This window comes from Cygnus atratus, chromosome 3 (assembly GCF_013377495.2).
Source record: "Cygnus atratus isolate AKBS03 ecotype Queensland, Australia chromosome 3, CAtr_DNAZoo_HiC_assembly, whole genome shotgun sequence".
In the NCBI taxonomy this organism is placed as follows: Eukaryota; Metazoa; Chordata; class Aves; order Anseriformes; family Anatidae; genus Cygnus; species Cygnus atratus.
The window spans coordinates 64,442,566-64,457,525 of record NC_066364.1 but is presented as its reverse complement, the minus strand read 5'-3'; the positions used below and the strand labels follow the sequence as shown (position 1 = coordinate 64,457,525).

Here is a 14,960-nt window from a genome sequence, read left to right as displayed (position 1 = left end):
ATTTTTAATGTCTCCACCTTGACTTGCTATGAGAGTCTCCCTTGAATATCAGGTGAGCTGTCATTAATGCTAAAATACAAGCTGAAATAAAATTAGTGCTTCACAGTCCTCAGCCAGAAGACAATGGATTTGTGCACACATAATTTTTCATACCAAGCGCATGTCATAGGATTACCATAAAAGTTGTTTCAAATCAAGTACTAAAAGGCCAGAACTTTTTGATATGTAAATCTAACATATAAAACTTTCCTTTTTTGAAGTAGGAGGAAAATGGATGAGTATTTTATGGCAATCTTTGGCCGATTTATCCTTTAAAAGGGAATCACAACATAATTTGTCCCATTCCTTGTAGTTAGGCAGAGGAACTATTAATTGCAGCATGTTTGGGGCAAACCTCCCCAGGACTGCTGCCTACATAGAATTATAGAATTATCTCCAAAATTGATAGTTATGGCCAAGAATCCTTAGAAAGATGGAATAGCTTCTACCTTTTACACTTCAATGGATTGCAAAAATAACTCTTGGTGATATTGATGCAGGCTTCTGCCTGCAGAAACTTTGCCTGAACTCCAATGATCATGGCTATCTTTGCCAACAGCACGTACCTGGCTTAGCAAGGCTTTAAAAGTGCAAGAAATTCTGGCCTGATCTGTTGTAAAAGAGCTGGCAAACACACCCTTAACAGGCACCTGAGTGAGTTTTCTTAGCTGCAGGCAGTAAATGCACAGCACCATGACAATTTTGCTGTCTCCAGCAGATGAAACGCATGATGCTTGCACCAAGAAATCACAGATCAGAAGAAGCAACCAAAAGTGAAAGATGCAAGAATTTAATTATAATCTAAATCTGCCCCTTGCCTTGTCTGCGGGAGTTAACCTGGCCCAAGGCTTGTCAGCACGACGATCATAATCCGGAGAATCTGTGACCTCCACGTACTCATTAAACCGCAGGATTCGCCTTGCTTGAAGTTCGGCCACTGTAGGCCTCAGGCTGAGCTGTAAGCCGAAGGCAGAAAATAGTACACTTAATAAGACATAATAAAATAAAAGCCGAGGGTATGATGTAATCTCTAGAGAACTTTAATGGTTTTTCTAAATAGGGTCACTTTCAGGTGTCTAAAAAAAGGCACCACCCTGGGAGCACTGCATGGGAATGGGGGAGCAGCATAACCTAATTTCTTCAATTATAAAAATAGTCTTTGTCAGGCAGGTCACAGAGAATCTTGACAGTTATCCCTGGAATATTAATTGTGACTTTGCAACTGTCACTCTGTTTACCCCACTAGATGATAGGTCTGTCTGCATTAACAATTACACGCTCTGGTAACGTTCAGCTATAATACAGAAAATAAGCCTGATATGGAGGGACCTGCCTAACTAAAAAAAAAATTAACATCTGGTGGTCAGGGATTCTATCTTAGTCATTACGATGCCCAGCCACAGGGTTCCAGTCACCTCAAACAACATTCATTTTAATCAGCTAAAGACAATCACATTAAGGAAAAAAAAATAATACTGCAACTATTTTTGCAGAGAAGGACAGACAAAGGAGACGTACAAAAATTTTTCCCATCCTCTCCCACAATGACACCCCAGAGCTAGAATAGCACATCACTGTTTTGTTTTGTTTATTTATTTATTTATTATTTTTATTTCACAGGGACAATGAGCACAATCCCATCTGGAGCAGGCAAGACTGCTGCTGATGTGGCCAGGAGAAGGGTGAAGGAGTGGGCACACACTGCTTTGCTGCCCTCTCTGCTGCCCAAGGGAAGAGTGGATCTATAGGCATGGCTGCCCTTGAACATATGTCACAGCAGTGGTCATGCTCACAGAGGAAACTCCCAGATCACTTCTTCCCCCTGCTTACACGGACAAATATTAAGCATGGGCAGACTGTATGCTTTTTTGAGGTATGGGAAACCGGAAAGAATGGGGTTTCTCCCTAGAAGGATTTGGCTGGTACTGCCTTTTAAACAGATTTCTAATATGGGGACATGACTAACGCATATTTGCATTAATGTATGTACACTGAATTTTTGAGCCTTACAAAAAAATAATCCTATGCGCACAAACACACAATACAAAACAAAACAAACAAAAAAAACCACGTCATCACCTTTCTACTGAGTCTACGTTTTATTTCTCTTTTGGCTTCCTGTTCTTCTTCTTCATTCTTCTCTGTTTTTAGAAGAGATAAAAAGCAGTGAATATTTACACATTATAACTTCACATACTTACTTCTCTTGGTTTAAAGCTTCAGGACTTCAAATCTTGGCTAATGTTTGCTCGTATTTTGGGGTGATCCTGCATGTATTCTCTGCTTTTTGATTTTGTGTGCTCTTATTTCTTTTCCCTATCCACATTTCCCCCCAATTCTGTAGACTTCTTGAGTCACCATGATGGGTCAGGAACATAGCAAAGAGAAGGCTTCCGTGTAACAGCAAGTAAGAGGTACTCTGAAAGAGCTGTCTAATGATTCAATTACTCATCCTAGTATTAAAATCACTATTGCTTTTACTTCCAACATGCCATCTCTTGACTAAGAGTCTAATTATTCATAAGGGTCAAAGAAAAAATTTTGCTCTGAGTATCTGAATCAGCCGAGTTTCCTCTACTGCTACAGAATGGAATGAATCAATGACAATTCTTTTTACTGTCAGCTGTTAGTGCAAATTGCTTTTGTTGCTTTAACATTTTTTTCTGACTTTATAATGAATGTATATGATTCATTACTCAGATATTCTTGGTTAAGGACCACTAGCTAAACCAAATGCAACATATAACTTCTATGCCCTGAATGGGTACAACAGAAAATTGCACGTGCGTTTTCTGAATGTACTTGGGAACAAAACTGAAATGTGCTATTAATAAATTTCTGAGCTAACCAAACCTGATTTCTTGAGTGCCACTGACAAGAACACTTACAAGGGCACATTCATATAGACTCAGCATGTTTTTAATTTGATGTGTGTTCTGAATAATATTATCTACTTTATTGATTCACCTCATAGCTACATGCAAGCTTAACTTTGTTGTGGCTGAAATATACCACCTAGAAATATTTTTAGAATTCAGATCCTGTTTTATTCAAGGTTGGTGGTTATGGATTCCAAGTTGCAGTTCAAGGCTAACTATAAAGCTCATTTGTCTATTGTGGATGCAGCCAACCTGCATAGGCGAAAAGGCACTTTTAAATTCCAGCGTCGTTCAACACTCTGTCTGCTACGGTCAGCCTGTGGAGTTACTACAGGCAACCTAGCTGCAAAAGAGCTTCCATGTCATGGCTGGTATGCTGGAGGTAACACTGTGACAGGTCACCTAACAGCACCTGCACATTTCATTGCTGACTCAAAGGCTCTCATGTAAGAAGAATACAGTGGAAAGGGGAAGAAGGACAAGTGATTAAAAAAAAATAAATAAAGAAAGAAAGTGACGATAAGAAGAACCAGCCCAAGAACTGTTCTGGGAGAAGATCCCAACACCAACCCCAGATTTCTATTGGCAAGATGCAATTGCAAGGGCTTGCAGCCAGAATTAGGTTGGATCTATTGTTGGCGGTGATTTTATTGAGATACCGAAATATGAACATAATTCATGGCTTATTAATAGCTTTTCTCTTAAACCATGAAGAAATGGATCTGTAAGGATCTGTAACTGACTAAACTGAAAAATGGAGAGTTAAAGATTAATTTACTTAAACTTTTTTGTTATTATTATTAACATATCTATCAATAAACAAGTTGTGTGTATTTGAGGACTTGACTTTAGATGATAACTCTTTTCATGACATCTTCACCTAACAAAATCAAAAGCTCTCTAGCTTTTTTTAGGACAGGTAAGTCATCTGTAGGCTTTTGTTTAAACAAAATATTGCATAGTACTTAAACATAAATTATTAATTTGGGGTTCCATTTACCTGGGATTTGTTTGACATACAAATTTTTGCCCCTTCAGGAACTGAATCACTTCAGTCCTACCTCATAGAAATTCTCCCGTAGCAGAAAAGATGCAACTGGATAATGCACATCAGTGGATATACACACACAGTTACACATTCAAATTGGTTTATTTCTAGAAAGAAAACTCAAGAGCTGACGTAAAGGGACTGAAATCTGGTGGCTGCTGTTAATGTCCTTAATCTGCTGTTTGGCCAAATGCACCTGGTTCCTGGCACTGACCACTCTCCCTCGTACCTAAAGCACCTATTGCATCTCTCCAGACTGCTGAGTGGAGGGGCGCTCTACAGAAACACTGCTCTGACAGAAATTCTTACTAAGAATAACACTATAATGCATTTTTTTGTCTTTTAAAGTTTTGAAAGTTGCCACAGTGATTTAAAAAGATGCATTGAGCTAAAAATAATGGGCCTTGTGCTCCTTCTCCTTCAGGTGTCGTGGAAAATCCCACCCAGAGGCTAAGTTCCAGCTGCAGGTATGAACTGACTGACTCGCCCAAATAGGAACGTGTTAATGCACGGAAACACCGTTCTGACTGCTTTCCACCTTAAAAGCAGATCTGATCTGTAGGATGTGGAGAAGGAAAACATAAACACAGTGTTCCCAGCTCCAAGTCCCCTCCTCAGGCTGCCACGGTTGCCGCACTGGCAAAGGACCAGCTGAGCAATTGCCCTTTGCTTGCAGCGCTCTCCAGTCAGGTCCCAGCAAGCTGTGGCTTTCCTCCTTCCCTGCCTGCAGCTCCTGGGAGGCACATCAGCACACAGGTCAAACGGGCATTTGACTACCCACTGAAACCATTTTATTTAGTGCCATGGTGTCCGAGTTAAAAAGCCCAATGGTCAAAGTAGAACAAACAGCTTCCCTGGCATCTGTATGTTATCACTCCTGCAACGTCTGCCCCATTAAATCCTGCCACCTTCTGTTTCTGCGGGACATCTGCTTCACAGCAGAAGGGGAGAAGAGAAGAGAGGATTTGCTCTGCCCAAGGACTGTTCTGCTCTTGACCAGAAAGCACTCCAGGAGCATGAAACTGAACTTTCCATTGTGTCCCTGTGGGGATTAGCTATGTTTAGACTTCTCTGTGGGCTTGCTGAGGAAAGAAAAAGACAAACAAAGTGCCTCCCTCTTGGAATGCTGTGGAACGCAAAAAGCGGCTCTTTCCTGGTTTTACAAGAAAAGATAATCATTAATAACTAACTAGCACCAAGGGCTAAACACTGCTTTCTACAAAGCCAGTACTGGCAAGTGTGCAGGTGCACCGGACAAGAAGTTCACTGTCCTTTACAGATACGGGAAAAAATACAATTATCTTAATCTAAAATTCCTGGAAGAATAAAAAGTTTCTTTGCTGTAATACAATGCTATAAATACTACCAGCTCAGAGCCAGTACACAAGAAACCTGTCTGTATTAAAACCACAAGGCTTTATCTATTCCTTCGAGTGGACTCTTGAGCTATCATAACTTTGTTTTAGTGTGGGAAGACTCAAAAGTTTGGATAGTTTTATCCAAATTATTTTTACACAAAGCAGCCTGCAATGTCTTGCAATTCTACTCAGTCACAGGATTTTCAGCAACTGGTTTATCTGGTAATATTATCAAAACAAATCTTCTTGCAACACAGATTTCCTCATCTTAAATGGAAATACAGAAAAAGAAGACATTCTGACTTTTTCTGAACCTCTTGAAAGATTTGGGCTGAACTTAATCCTGAAATAAACATTTGGACCTTTACCTCTTAATGTAACCTCAAAGTCTGATAAATATTACTCAAAACAATACTTTCCCTTGGTTGCAGTTTACATACAAGCAATAATTTTCCCCACGCAATACTTAAAAAGGAGGAAGGAAGCTTTATGAAAGGAATCCCAACTTATTCACAAAAGTTGCCTACAACAACAAAGGCATTTAAGAGATGTAAACATTTCTGAATGATCCACAGGAAGGGAATGCCATAATTTTGATAAATGATATGCAGGTTTTAGAGCTGAGAAAGAACTTGCACTCTCAAAGGGCTCTGAGTCAGACTGTCATCACAAACACTGTCTTTTCTTGTGTTTGCTTTGCTTTTTAAAGATTAACTTGAAATATTTTATATCACTGTGATGAGCAAAAAGCAGTTGTGTATTCTACATGTGCTTGTCAGCGGCTCTGGTTTTGTTATTTATTTATCTTTCCATTTATATGTCTGCATTTCAGCACTTATTTTTGCTCTCCCTTGCACCTTTAAGCCAGACACAGGGAAGCAGCAGGGAAGGATGGCTGGCTACAGAGGAAAAGAACAGTGAAGGGGTATTGAGTGCAAAGCATGGTATGTTGCCAAAAACATCAAGTAAACAAGCTGAAACAGGAGTAGAAATCTATTAACTGCTTTCCAGTCTTGAGCTACTTATTGCAAAATCAGTGACCAGAATAAACAATGGCAAAAGCGATACTAAATACACTATAAATATGTTGGTAGATCAGTTATCTAGAGATCAGCTAGACAGAGAGCACAAGAAGCCCAGCTGATGTTCCCACCTCAGTGTCCATATCCTGGAGCACCAAAGATGTTTTGGAATTACCTTTCCCACATAGTTCAGTGTGAGCTGCTTGTCATGTCAAATACTTCTGTATTTCCCATTTTATCTTTATTATGACTATGCAATCTACAGGTTAAGAAATTATGTCCTTAGAAAGCTCATTCACGTTATGTATTTGACAGGAGTCCCTTGAACTTGTGCACCATAATGCATAAACAGCAGCTTCCCCTTTTCAATAAGACATGACACGATTTGACTTTGAAAAGCTTGCACAGTAGCAATAGGATTTTATTAGCGCAGAAAGTTGCCTGAAAGCTAATAATTCTTATTCCTCCTTGATTTGCTGGCCTGAGCAGGTGACAGTGACCAGTCCATGGACTTTGTCAGGAAAACAGCCTATTAGCTTTTCTTCCATTGGCATGCTGTGCACCAGGGTTACACAGATGAATTCCATATTTTTTTGAACAATTGTTGGAAATAACTGCATTATACCTGCTCTTTCAGTTACATCAACTGTGGAAAGTTTTATATATACCATATATATATATAAAGAACAGATGAGTTCTGAGATTTGCTATGCGTGAAAGGCTTCCATGTGCATTTTCTTCCTTGCAAATGTTTGTATCATTTATTTCTTTGACATAAGCATCAGCTACTAGCCACTCCTGCAGAAAGAACACAGGGCTAGCTGGAGCTGGGCATGGCAATTGTTACAGTGCGTGTTTAGATAACATCTATATTAAAAAAAGATTCATAAAGACAAAAAATGCCTGTTCTAAAGAGTTTAACAGCCTAAAAACAAAAACAGCATAACTAAATTGGAAAATAAGTATAGAAGGTAAAAATCCTGTTTTCCAAAGTTCTGCCCCTGACTATTTGAATCACAGACTTAAATTTTTGTACAGGGATACTGAAGAATGATTTAATCATCAAAAAGATATTCAGTAGGAATGTACTATCCAAGTTCCAGTACTGAAGACAAATAAATACATTTATTTCAGAAATGGGTATAAGTTATGGATATAACGGATATAATACTGAAGCATTTGGCATATGCCTGTTCCCTTTCCTCTGAATACTTCACCTTTCTTCTTAATCCACTTTCCAAACTCTGCCCTTATATCCCACCTCCAAGTCTTACTGATATTCCCTCTTCCTCCTCAGAAAAAATAGGTGGAAGTTTAACCAGCCTTGAACTACTTCTAAGGGGTATCTAATTCATTTCTGGGTTTTAGGACTGGCTTCAAGAAGTGAGATTGTGACAAGAAAAATTCAGCATCTTGAATATATGCAATTTTCACAGCTACCATTACAGGTTAGCATATAAGTCTAGTGTTGACTTGTTATTTTCAAGAACATAATTTCTCTCCAATTATGGATCTAACACTAGAGTAACAATGACCAGGCCTCCATATAAATCCAACATATGCTGTGCTCACTTTCTAAGTAAGTATTAACTTAAACCTGAATAAAATACTTACGCTTTAGGATATTTCTTTGCTCTAGCTCTTCAGTTGTAGGCCTCTGGCTAAGTCTCCTGTAAGAACAAAGTAAGTGACTGATTTTAAACCAGATCTAAATAACACCTGACAATTTGTAATGCAGCTTAAAAGGTGTCTTATATAGCCATTCTTATACAGCTATTCATTTCCAGTTGAGGTATTCAACCACAGACAATTTCCACATGTAGTTATAATACCTGGGCATGTAACCTCAGTACTGACTGGGCATTTCTTTTAACATTTATATTCTCACCACTTGAATACATAAGTGATACTTGCACAATATTACAGAAATTGTACCAGCAAATTTGAATTCCTCATTTACAGGTATAATTTTATGAAAGAGTTCGTAAACCTTTTTTGTTCCCAGGCATCATAATTATGATAAGCTGTGCAATCATAAGATTATTCTCAGGTATTTTGAATGCAAATCCTGTGTTTTTTTTTTAACAAAACAAAACATAAGCTGAGCATTCCTCATCAATTTGCAAGTACATTAAAATTGTGGAGTTTCTATTAAAACTTGATTTTATTTAGTTACTTATATATAAAAATAACCATTTAAGAAATATCTGAGATATTAATTTTCTGGTCTATATAGCGGAGAACATGGTGGATATTGTCTTTGTGTTTAATAAACAAGTTCACTTGTTTGCTTGAGAAAAGGAGCAAGAAAAATTTCAGCAGTAAAACTGATGTTGCAGATGTCTTAACAGTTGGAAATCCCCTCTGCCCAGCAACCCCCCCAGCTCACTACAGACCACTCATAGCCTCATGAAAGCCACCTGCTTCAAACAATGCTTAGCATTTCTGTGACACCTGGAGACAAAGAGGATGGTGTGGAGGGTGCTTGTGACCATCGAATGGGACTGAAGAGCTGAGTTTTGACTCAAACAGGGACTTTCTGGTAAGGAATGGAGAAAAAACACTGTGATGGAGAGACTGGTTTCCAGTTACACTATGGGGGGTCATTTCTGGTAAAGAACTGCTTCAGCATCAGACCTTCTATTTTTTTAACAGCTCCAGGTCTCATTATGTACAAAGTTTCCGTTGTGTTCATGTGATTTTCGGATTGAGAGGAGGTTTGAAAGGAGTGACCAACCCCATGCTGCAGGAAGTTCCTGACCCCAGCACTCGTTGGGCTGTGGGAACAGGACTTCCACTGCCTTCAGACACTTTTCCACCAGATCTCTGGTCTTAGGTGCTGATCACGACATCAGGAATTTTAAAAGAAGATGCCATAAACTTGGCTGTGATTTCATACCTGAGCACAGGTATTGCACCTGGCATTGTACCAGGCACCATAAGCTTTGCACACCTATTTTATCTCTGTGTGGTGAGGGTGCCAGCCTGGCAGAACTGGCAATGCCAGGCAGGAGAGCTGAGGGCAAGAATCAAAGAGCGGCTTGTTCACTGTAAGCCCCAGAGGGAATACAGATAAGCGGGATGTGATTACCAGAGCTGGAATTTGGTTAGGAAAACACTGATAACAACCAGGCTTCTTTATTAGCAGGAGAAAAATGACCTTTGGGCTCTACAAAAAAAGATGCATACCTCTCACAGTTAGGGAATGAAATAAATTACTTAGCTAGCCATGCAATTCATGGAGCACCTCAGCACATGTGCTAAGTGCTGGTGCCGGGCTGCTGGGCTTCTGTACTGGAGTAGCACTGGCTGCACTGCCCAGTATCTGGAAATCTAACAAACACAGGACATCCTCCAAGTCTGCCTGGACGACATTGCCAAGCACAAGAGAAACAACGACAAGCCTGGGAAAATCCAGATGTATTGTAGTCTGCTCTCAGAGACTGTAAAAACCAAAATTAACACTTTGGATGATTTTTTTTTTAAGTTTGTAAAAATAAAAGTGAAAATATTTTTTAATGCGATGTTCTCAAGTTCAGGAGCAGAAAGTAATGTATGCCCCACAGCAGTTAGCAGCATGAGAAAGACATGCTCAGAGGTGAGCACACTACTGATCTACAAATTCAGTCTCTGTTAATTTCTTTTGCTGGAACCAGTACATGAATAATTAATCATTTAGAGAACAGGAGAAGGGTGGAAAGGAACATAAGGGAAGAATATGTACAAGCATACTTTATGTGTCTGAAACTACAACTCTGACTGAGAGGGGGACACGTAAGTTCAAGTCCCTGCTAACCAACATGAGGAAAAGCTTGAACCATGGTACTGATTGTTCTGGAGTCACTTTTATTCCCATATAAAACAAACAAGCAAAAAAAAAAAAAACACAACCAACCAACCAAAACAAAACAAAAAAAACCTCAGCCTCTGAAGCTCTCAGGTTTGTCTCCAGCAGAACAAAAATCTAACGTTGACATTTTAAAGGTTTGTGAGAAATTAAAATACAATTTTCCAGACTGTTTTACTGTGAAGAGCCTGCACTGCATATTGGGCTGAATTTAAAATGTGAACCCAATGTTATTCACCATCTTCCTCTACCTCCACCCAGTAAAAACACATTTACACTGCAACTAATACCTCACTAGCTTTGTTCCAATCTGATGTCTGATTTCCTGCCTCTCCTCTTCAGATGTGCACTGCAAGATGTTTTTGTCTTCTAATTCTTTCTTAGATGGTCTGTTGCCAAGTTTGATAGCAAGAGTATCCCTACGACGAATTTTACTTGCCAAAGAGCCTGAGGAAAGGAAGAGGAGGGTAAAGTTAGTTCATTCATGCTTAGGTTACAAACACAAACTCTGAGTAAGGACTTTAATACCTCCCCAAAGCAGCCTTGTTCTGACATGCAGGTGAAGAATTTTAATTAACATCAAAAGGGAAATAGTTTCAACTCAGCTCAAAACAATAAAAAGTTGGAAGACTTGCATGAAAAAGCTAACAACCAAAATGACAGAGGAGTTTAACAAGGACAAATCTACATTTAGGTGTCTTTGAAGTCTGATACATTATAGGCTGATTTATTTACCTACTTAGTACTGTTAGCAAAATGCAGCTCTTTTTCTTAAACTTTAAATTAAAATGAGAATGAAGTCTTGTTCTTCCGTCTTTCTCCTCATTCTTTTTTTTTCCAATGTAATGCTACTTATTTCTTGTATACTGCTTTCTGTCTTTAACTAATTTGTAAAAAATAAAAATAAAAAAATAGTTGAATAAAATGAAAAATACTCTGAGAACTTGCAAAGTATTCTAGGCAGGATGCCCCAGGCACTGAAGCAATCTCTTTATCCATAAAGCAGATACAGTAGGGACAACAAACACACCATTTTGCCTGTGTTAGCGTCAGCCAGCTGTGGAACAACTTCCCTTGTCTCGTTATTCTGACAGAGAGGGCTACCTATATCCTATGATGGCATGATTTTATGATGTATGACAGTTTGTTAAGGTCACAGGCTCCCATTTCACTTCTTATTAAGGCACTGCTGGTGTCTGAATCGATGAATTTTTAGTTGCTACCACTTTGGATGGTATTCAGACCAAAGGGAGAACTGCAGAAGACTTCAGTGTCTCAAGCTATCTGGCACTTCACCATCTGCTGCACCGGTGTTCATGCTGTTACATGCCTTGCCCTTGGGTCTCCTGCAGGGCCTTCCAGAAGCTGCTGAGGACAGTGTCCAGTGAGAGCCAGTCCTCCTGGAGGTGGGTGTGCTCCTCTGTAACCAGCAGTCTGGAATGGTGGCTACATGATTCTGAGCCATTTTGGGGGCTCAGTTTCAAGCAGCAGCTGAGAGCTGCCATGAAGCAACCTCCCCAATCACCTGACTCCCACAAAATCTCTAGTGCAAGTCAGTTCAAAGCCATAGTGGTGCTTTAAGGGTAAAGATTCATTACACGTATGAGCCCCAATCAATAAAACTTAGGGCTGATGCCTGAACGTGGAGGCCTTGTTCAACCCTCTTCTGAACCTGCTCCTCCCACCTCCACTCCCATCCATGCAATGCTTGATCTGGTGCCACCATTGCATGGGTTCCAGCAAGTTTTTGATCACAATTGTCTGGGAAGGGAGAAGAAGGACACTCATTTCTCATTTACCACTAGGTAAAACACTACATCATCTAAAACCATGCCACGCAGCCATATCCTGCTCTCTTTACTTTGCACTAACAGGGGTCAGGCATGGTCACATAACACAACGTGCAAAGGGTGGTCTGCAACTTGTCAGTGGGATGCCCTGCAGTAGCACCACATCCTGGAAGAGAATCACCCACAGACTGATAGGCTTGCTTGCAGCTCTGTCCCAAAGTCTTTGCTCTCCTGCAGGCCACAACTTAATGGGGTCATCTACACAACAACTCACTGGGCGTAGGAGTCATGGACTACACGCAACCAGTGAGCTCCAGTTAGCAATGTGGCTACCACAGCAGCTTTGCAGGCTCTCTGAGCCAGCCCAGGACAAATGTATATTAAATATACCCTAAGATAGCCACCCCTTCCCAGTACCCTCTTTTTGTTAGGGGCTTACTTTCAGCACTAGCATTATCATCATCGTCGTCATCGTCATCATCTGTGTACAGTATCGGCCCATCAGAGTCCGAGTCGCTGCTATGGCTCTCTCTGCTGCTTTCACTCTCAGCAGGGGCAGCAGCATCAGAAGCCTCCTCCAGTGGTTCAGAGTGGGTCTGGTCAGGTGCCTCCACTTCTTGGTCATCCTTGGTAGCCAGGCTATGAATTCATAAGCAGACACGGTGTCACATTAACGCAAGCAGTAGAGAACATGAATGGGAGACAGACTGCATAAGCAAGCATGAAAATAAAAGTTCTGCTGCTCAAACTAACTTCTCTCTCTAAAACTGTATGTATGTAAAACATATGCAATGTATATATATGTGCATGGGTATACATATCTGTTTATGGGTAAGTATGTTATGAAGAAAGATGCAAACAGTCTAAAAAGATGAGCTGCAAAGCCTTTGTAAAGAAACATGGCTGTTCCTGTTTATTTCTTGTGGGATGGGACCAATAGTACATAAAAGCTAATGAGAGGAGAAAAACAGCTCATAAAGTTGGGGGTGAGAGGAGTCAGAGAGCAGGCAGAATTGCAAAGCTTCCTCTTCTAGAAGCCTGACTATTTACTGCAAATATAGTTTTATTGCTGTTGGGTGCAAAACATTCATTTCTATGACTGATAAATATGGAAATCAGCAGCAGAGGGCCCTCTGCCTTGGGAAAATCCTTTGTGTAAACGAAGGGTAGAGCAAAGTGAGAAGCAGCACAGGAATGCAACATTGGCACAGATGTACCAGCAAGGCTCCCTCTATTTCAAGGAAATTCTCTCGGTCACTGGCATCTAGACTAAAACCTCTTGGATTGTTATGAAAGACACTGGTACTTGTGGCAGGGAAAAGACAGATTAATAAGCCAGTCACTTTTTTGCTGCCAACTATTTTGCTTAAAAAAAATATAATTATGACTTTGCTCTTGACTAGATTTTATAATATCTGAGATGTAGAAAAGCTATTAGGTAGTAGCAGAACCAAACATTTACTAACCAATGCCTAAAACTGTCATTGCGTTTGCTAGTGAATTCAGTTACTGAACTGGGAGCTTTATCAATGAGATTTTAAACGATATTCACCACAAAAAAAGTTTTTGTTTCTGTTTTTTTTTTTTTTTTAAAGAACACATTTATAATTCAGCATCCTTTCTTGCTTGCCTTTATGAGAGAGAAATAAAAGTGTTATCTGTGGCTAGCTGAGCTGTTGACTGCAGTGGTCAGTATTCAGCCAGGCAGCAATACAGGTCACATGTGATGAGAAATGCCGTCATGGGGAATCATTAAATATTGTGGGTAAATGGCTCAAAGATGCTGGCAAGGGACAAATTATGCTGGGATGCCTCTAAGAAATAGACACAAATTATTACCAGTTAGCATGCCTACAGCATCCTTTCTGCAAAGGTAACACTAGAAATGTGGGTTCCTGTAGGCTTTGCCACTTACCCATGACAGCAATGACTTACCAACGACCATCTCACCTTTTTGAGTCTTCTCCACTAGCATCTGGACCGCTGTCTTGGGCCGTACTGCTCAGGCTGTCATCTGTCCCTTGCTCAGCCTGGAGAAGAGGTTTAGTACCTGATCCAGGGATGGATGGCTTTGCCACCGAGCCCTCTGGTGCATCCTGGGCATCTGAGGAGACAGCGGGCTGACCGGCTGCGGCAGGAAAAGGAGGCGGAGGAGGAGGAGGAGGAGACGTGGTGGGAGGAGGGGGTACAACCAGCTTGCTCCGTTGGTCTACGTCCTCTGTTTCAGAAATTACTATGGAAGGCTGCTCAGGCTCAGATTTTTCTGCCTTCGCTTCCAACCTGCTGGCTGTGGCACCCGAGGGGGAAGAAGCTGCCCCATCTGGTGCCGTTCGTGGGGCTGACTGCTTCCCAGCTTTTTTCTTGCCCCTGGGAGTCCCTGATGTGCCCGATTTGCTGGAAGTCTCCTTAGAGGCTTTGGAATGAGATGATGTGGACGAAGGAGATGGTGATGAAGAAGACTTGGAGACTGGTGTTTTTTTAGCATGTGAGGAACTAGAACTAGCTAAAATAAGAAAAGAAAAAGCATTTTACAGTCTTGCAACTATACATTTTTTGCACCTTTCTGCATGAATTGCCTTGTATGCTGATACTTCAAAAAATGAAAAAACTACACTTGATACTTCTGTAGTTCTCCATCTATATGCTTGAGACGAGTAAATATTGGAATTCACAATTCAGCTTTAGAGATGGGAAAACTGAAATGATGAATATTTGTCGAAGACCAGTGGAGGGGACCAACGTTAGATATAGGTGAGATTTTGATCTTAGCATTCTGCATTGGTCCATTAGAAGTTGCCTGGACATCATCCACTACTTTTTCCCAAAATGTTTCTTGCCCTAGTTAAAAAAAAATTAAATAATAAATGCTACTGGACCGAGAAAATTGTTTGACCTTTTCTATTATGTGATTTTTATGGTCTGAGCAGTAGGAGAACAATATGTCCTTACACCTTTCAATGAACATCAGGACCATTGA

General features: G+C 40.3%; 1 protein-coding gene across 3 annotated transcripts in view; it reads right to left on the bottom strand.

Annotated features, from left to right (window-relative positions):
• The window catches only part of PHACTR2 (phosphatase and actin regulator 2), a 134,060-nt gene that overhangs the window by 7,212 nt on the left and 111,888 nt on the right, over window positions 1-14,960 (bottom strand). For all 3 annotated transcript variants that reach the window (XM_035538779.2, XM_035538778.2, XM_035538780.2), the window contains 6 exons: window positions 13,934-14,486; window positions 12,423-12,622; window positions 10,484-10,640; window positions 7,961-8,016; window positions 2,119-2,180; window positions 858-995 (listed from right to left, as the gene is read on the bottom strand). In XM_035538779.2, the coding sequence (XP_035394672.1) occupies window positions 858-995; window positions 2,119-2,180; window positions 7,961-8,016; window positions 10,484-10,640; window positions 12,423-12,622; window positions 13,934-14,486 (1,166 nt within the window). The remainder of the gene's footprint in view (window positions 1-857; window positions 996-2,118; window positions 2,181-7,960; window positions 8,017-10,483; window positions 10,641-12,422; window positions 12,623-13,933; window positions 14,487-14,960) is intronic.